Below are 4479 nucleotides of genomic sequence, written 5' to 3'. Positions count from 1 at the left end.
AAAGAAATGAGCAGAACCAGGAGACCACTGTACACGGCAACAGCAAAGTTATACAATGATCAATTCCGATGGTCCTGGCTCATTCTAAGAATGAGATGATTCAGGACAGTTCCTATGATCCTGTGATAAAGAGAGACTTTTATACCCAGAGAGAGGGCACTGGGAACTGAGAGTGGATAACAACATAGTACCTTCACTCCTTTTGCTGTTGCTTGCATTTTGTTTTCTTTCTTATTTTTTTTCCTTTTGGATCTGATTTTTCTTGTGTAGCATGAAATTGTATTAATATGTATACATACACTGAATGTAACATATTATAGCATGATTAACATATATTGAATCACTTGCCATTTAGGGGAGGGAGTGGGGGCAGTGGGAGCAAAATCTGAAACACATGGTTTTGTAAAGGTTAATGTGGAAAAATTATCCATGCATATATCTTGTAAATAAAAAGCTATAATAAAAAAAAAACCCTGCCAATTAAAAAAAAGAAAAGAAAAGAAAAGAAATGAGCAGAACCAGGAGACCACTGTACACGGCAACAGCAAAGTTATACAATGATCAATTCCGATGGTCCTGGCTCATTCTAAGAATGAGATGATTCAGGACAGTTCCTATGATCCTGTGATAAAGAGAGACTTTTATACCCAGAGAGAGGGCACTGGGAACTGAGAGTGGATAACAGCATAGTACCTTCACTCCTTTTGCTGTTGCTTGCATTTTGTTTTCTTTCTTATTTTTTTTCCTTTTGGATCTGATTTTTCTTGTGTAGCATGAAATTGTATTAATATGTATACATACACTGAATGTAACATATTATAGCATGATTAACATATATTGAATCACTTGCCATTTAGGGGAGGGAGTGGGGGCAGTGGGAGCAAAATCTGAAACACATGGTTTTGTAAAGGTTAATGTGGAAAAATTATCCATTTCTATGTTTTGAAAATAAAAAGCTTAAGTAAAAAAGAAGGAAAATGAAATAGGATGGGGGCTTAGCATTACCAAACCTAAAAGTATAATATGAAGCAGCAGTTCTCAAAACCATTTGCTCTTAGCTAACAGAGTGGTTGATCAGTGGAATAGATGACAGTGATCAAGGCCTATAGTTATATAGTATTTGATAAAGCCCCAAACTTCAGCTTCTGGTAATAAAAACTCACTATTTGATAATAAATCTCAGGGAAAAGTGGAAAATCACATCTCAGAAACGCGGCTTCGACCCATGGGGTGTGCATCTCACACCCCATGCCAAAATATGGTCAAAATGGAAAAGATCTCCACCGAAACCACAAGTGGTTGGAGAGCCCTGCCATGGGGCCTCTGAGCAAAGTCAATCTGGCAGGGGGAGCAGGCTTCCTGGGAGCAGGTGTTCCAAGGGAGGGCTGCGGGGGAGGGGTGGTCCCCAGCACCATCAGGCTTTCCTTGGGCACATATTGGCCAGGCTGACAAAATGGCCTGAGGATCGCTGCCAGCTTGTGTCCAGGGAGGCCGCGGGTTGGACACAGGGAGTGGAGGCTGTTCTTTCCCAAGGGAGCAGCTGGCTGCAGATCAAAGAGAAGTGAATGCTGGCTTGCCTGTGGGAGTGGAATTGGGCCAGAGGGAGTTGAAAGCCCCCAGAGAGGGGAAAGATGATGTGCCCTTTCGTTCTTTAGCATGGGGCTGTCCCTGGGAACTCTGAGAAGGTGGCTAAGAGTCGGGGAGCTTGGAGAGCAGGGCTGTGGTGCCTAAGGGTAAACGTGCAGCAGCCCCGTAGCTGATTGGGCAAGTCTGTGACCTCTCAGGGGGGATGAGTGCCCCTCTGATGTCCTTTTCCCAACATTACAGACGACTCTCTGTGTGGGGCCACGGCTTGCAGTCAGTCTCGAATTTCCCCTGCACCCTTCAAGGTGAAGTCCTGGCTGGCAGGATTCCCCTTTCTTTGCCGTTCTGTCGCCCCAGTGAGCATGGGAGCCCCTGGAATCAGTATAGAAGTTCCCTCTCAGTCTTTTCCCCATTTTCAAGCTTTGTGGAGGACAATGAGCTCACCTTCTGAGCAGAGATTCCCCAGGGAAGCGGTTTAGCCCCCAAAGTCCTTCTGAGCGTCACCATGGAGTCTCGTAGCTTTCTGTGCCCATCTTCCCCAAAACTGGACCCATCAGTGAACCATTCGCCATCGAGGCTGTGGAGAGAAGCATCTCACCTAGAGCAGACAATGTAAAGTTTCCTCACTGCTATGAATAATAGCACTGGACTGTGTAGGGTCAGGAAACAGGGCGACGGGTGGCCAGGGGGACACAGGCAGAGAATTAAAGTGGGAGGATCTACTAGGAGGGCCTGATAGTGGATTAGCCTTTGCTAGCCAGCAACAGAGATGGGCTGGAGCTTCTAGAATGCTCTGCAGCCTGTGGGCAGTTTTCAAAGCTGTTTATAACTGTTGGTCAGTAACTTTTTAGACTGGGTCTGGGTAATTTGGGATCCTATGGTTATCTTGTGCAACTTTTTCTGAATGTCTGGAGCAGCTGAAGTAATCACACACATGTTGAGGACAGGGGTCCCTTCAGGAGAAGAGCAGTCCAGGTAGGTGTATGTCTTTTCAATGAATAGGAGGAGGAGGAGGAGGAGGAGGAGGAGGAGGAGGAGGAGGAGGAGGAGGAGGAGGAGGAGGAGGAGGAGGAGGAGGAGGAGGAGGAGGAGGAGGAGGAGGAGGAGGAGGAGGAGGAGGAGGAGGAGGAGGAGGAGGAGGAGGAGGAGGAGGAGGAGGAGGAGGAGGAGGAGGAGGAGGAGGAGGAGGAGGAGGAGGAGGAGGAGGAGGAGGAGGAGGAGGAGGAGGAGGAGGAGGAGGAGGAGGAGGAGGAGGAGGAGGAGGAGGAGGAGGAGGAGGAGGAGGAGGAGGAGGAGGAGGAGGAGGAGGAGGAGGAGGAGGAGGAGGAGGAGGAGGAGGAGGAGGAGGAGGAGGAGGAGGAGGAGGAGGAGGAGGAGGAGGAGGAGGAGGAGGAGGAGGAGGAGGAGGAGGAGGAGGAGGAGGAGGAGGAGGAGGAGGAGGAGGAGGAGGAGGAGGAGGAGGAGGAGGAGGAGGAGGAGGAGGAGGAGGAGGAGGAGGAGGAGGAGGAGGAGGAGGAGGAGGAGGAGGAGGAGGAGGAGGAGGAGGAGGAGGAGGAGGAGGAGGAGGAGGAGGAGGAGGAGGAGGAGGAGGAGGAGGAGGAGGAGGAGGAGGAGGAGGAGGAGGAGGAGGAGGAGGAGGAGGAGGAGGAGGAGGAGGAGGAGGAGGAGGAGGAGGAGGAGGAGGAGGAGGAGGAGGAGGAGGAGGAGGAGGAGGAGGAGGAGGAGGAGGAGGAGGAGGAGGAGGAGGAGGAGGAGGAGGAGGAGGAGGAGGAGGAGGAGGAGGAGGAGGAGGAGGAGGAGGAGGAGGAGGAGGAGGAGGAGGAGGAGGAGGAGGAGGAGGAGGAGGAGGAGGAGGAGGAGGAGGAGGAGGAGGAGGAGGAGGAGGAGGAGGAGGAGGAGGAGGAGGAGGAGGAGGAGGAGGAGGAGGAGGAGGAGGAGGAGGAGGAGGAGGAGGAGGAGGAGGAGGAGGAGGAGGAGGAGGAGGAGGAGGAGGAGGAGGAGGAGGAGGAGGAGGAGGAGGAGGAGGAGGAGGAGGAGGAGGAGGAGGAGGAGGAGGAGGAGGAGGAGGAGGAGGAGGAGGAGGAGGAGGAGGAGGAGGAGGAGGAGGAGGAGGAGGAGGAGGAGGAGGAGGAGGAGGAGGAGGAGGAGGAGGAGGAGGAGGAGGAGGAGGAGGAGGAGGAGGAGGAGGAGGAGGAGGAGGAGGAGGAGGAGGAGGAGGAGGAGGAGGAGGAGGAGGAGGAGGAGGAGGAGGAGGAGGAGGAGGAGGAGGAGGAGGAGGAGGAGGAGGAGGAGGAGGAGGAGGAGGAGGAGGAGGAGGAGGAGGAGGAGGAGGAGGAGGAGGAGGAGGAGGAGGAGGAGGAGGAGGAGGAGGAGGAGGAGGAGGAGGAGGAGGAGGAGGAGGAGGAGGAGGAGGAGGAGGAGGAGGAGGAGGAGGAGGAGGAGGAGGAGGAGGAGGAGGAGGAGGAGGAGGAGGAGGAGGAGGAGGAGGAGGAGGAGGAGGAGGAGGAGGAGGAGGAGGAGGAGGAGGAGGAGGAGGAGGAGGAGGAGGAGGAGGAGGAGGAGGAGGAGGAGGAGGAGGAGGAGGAGGAGGAGGAGGAGGAGGAGGAGGAGGAGGAGGAGGAGGAGGAGGAGGAGGAGGAGGAGGAGGAGGAGAAAAGGAGAGTGACATCAGAGGAGTGAGGAGGAGGACGAGGAAGAGAGAGGAGAGCAGAGGAGGAGGGAGGGGGAGGAGGAAGAGAGAGGGAGGAGGAAGGAAGGAAGGAAGGAAGGAAGGAAGAGAGGGGAAAGATGATGTGCCCTTTCGTTCTTTAGCATGGGGCTGTCCCTGGGAACTCTGAGAAGGTGGCTAAGAGTCGGGGAGCTTGGAGAGCAGGGCTGTGGTGCCTAAGGGTAAAC

At 53.8% G+C, this 4479-nt stretch overlaps 1 protein-coding gene across 1 annotated transcript; it reads left to right on the top strand.

The window, feature by feature from the left end:
• Positions 1-3161: 3161 nt before the first annotated feature.
• On the top strand, positions 3162-4263 carry LOC127561378 (uncharacterized; the record flags this gene model as incomplete). Its single annotated transcript, XM_051996643.1, is given in 3 exon segments — positions 3162-3662; positions 3664-3666; positions 3940-4263. Coding segments are annotated over 3 exon segments (828 nt in total), but the record flags the coding sequence as incomplete, so codon positions are not given.
• Positions 4264-4479: the final 216 nt, after the last annotated feature.

Source organism: Antechinus flavipes, chromosome 4, assembly GCF_016432865.1.
Source record: "Antechinus flavipes isolate AdamAnt ecotype Samford, QLD, Australia chromosome 4, AdamAnt_v2, whole genome shotgun sequence".
In the NCBI taxonomy this organism is placed as follows: domain Eukaryota; kingdom Metazoa; phylum Chordata; class Mammalia; order Dasyuromorphia; family Dasyuridae; genus Antechinus; species Antechinus flavipes.
Note: the sequence above shows the minus strand (reverse complement) of the source record. Positions and strands in the feature narration are given on the sequence as shown.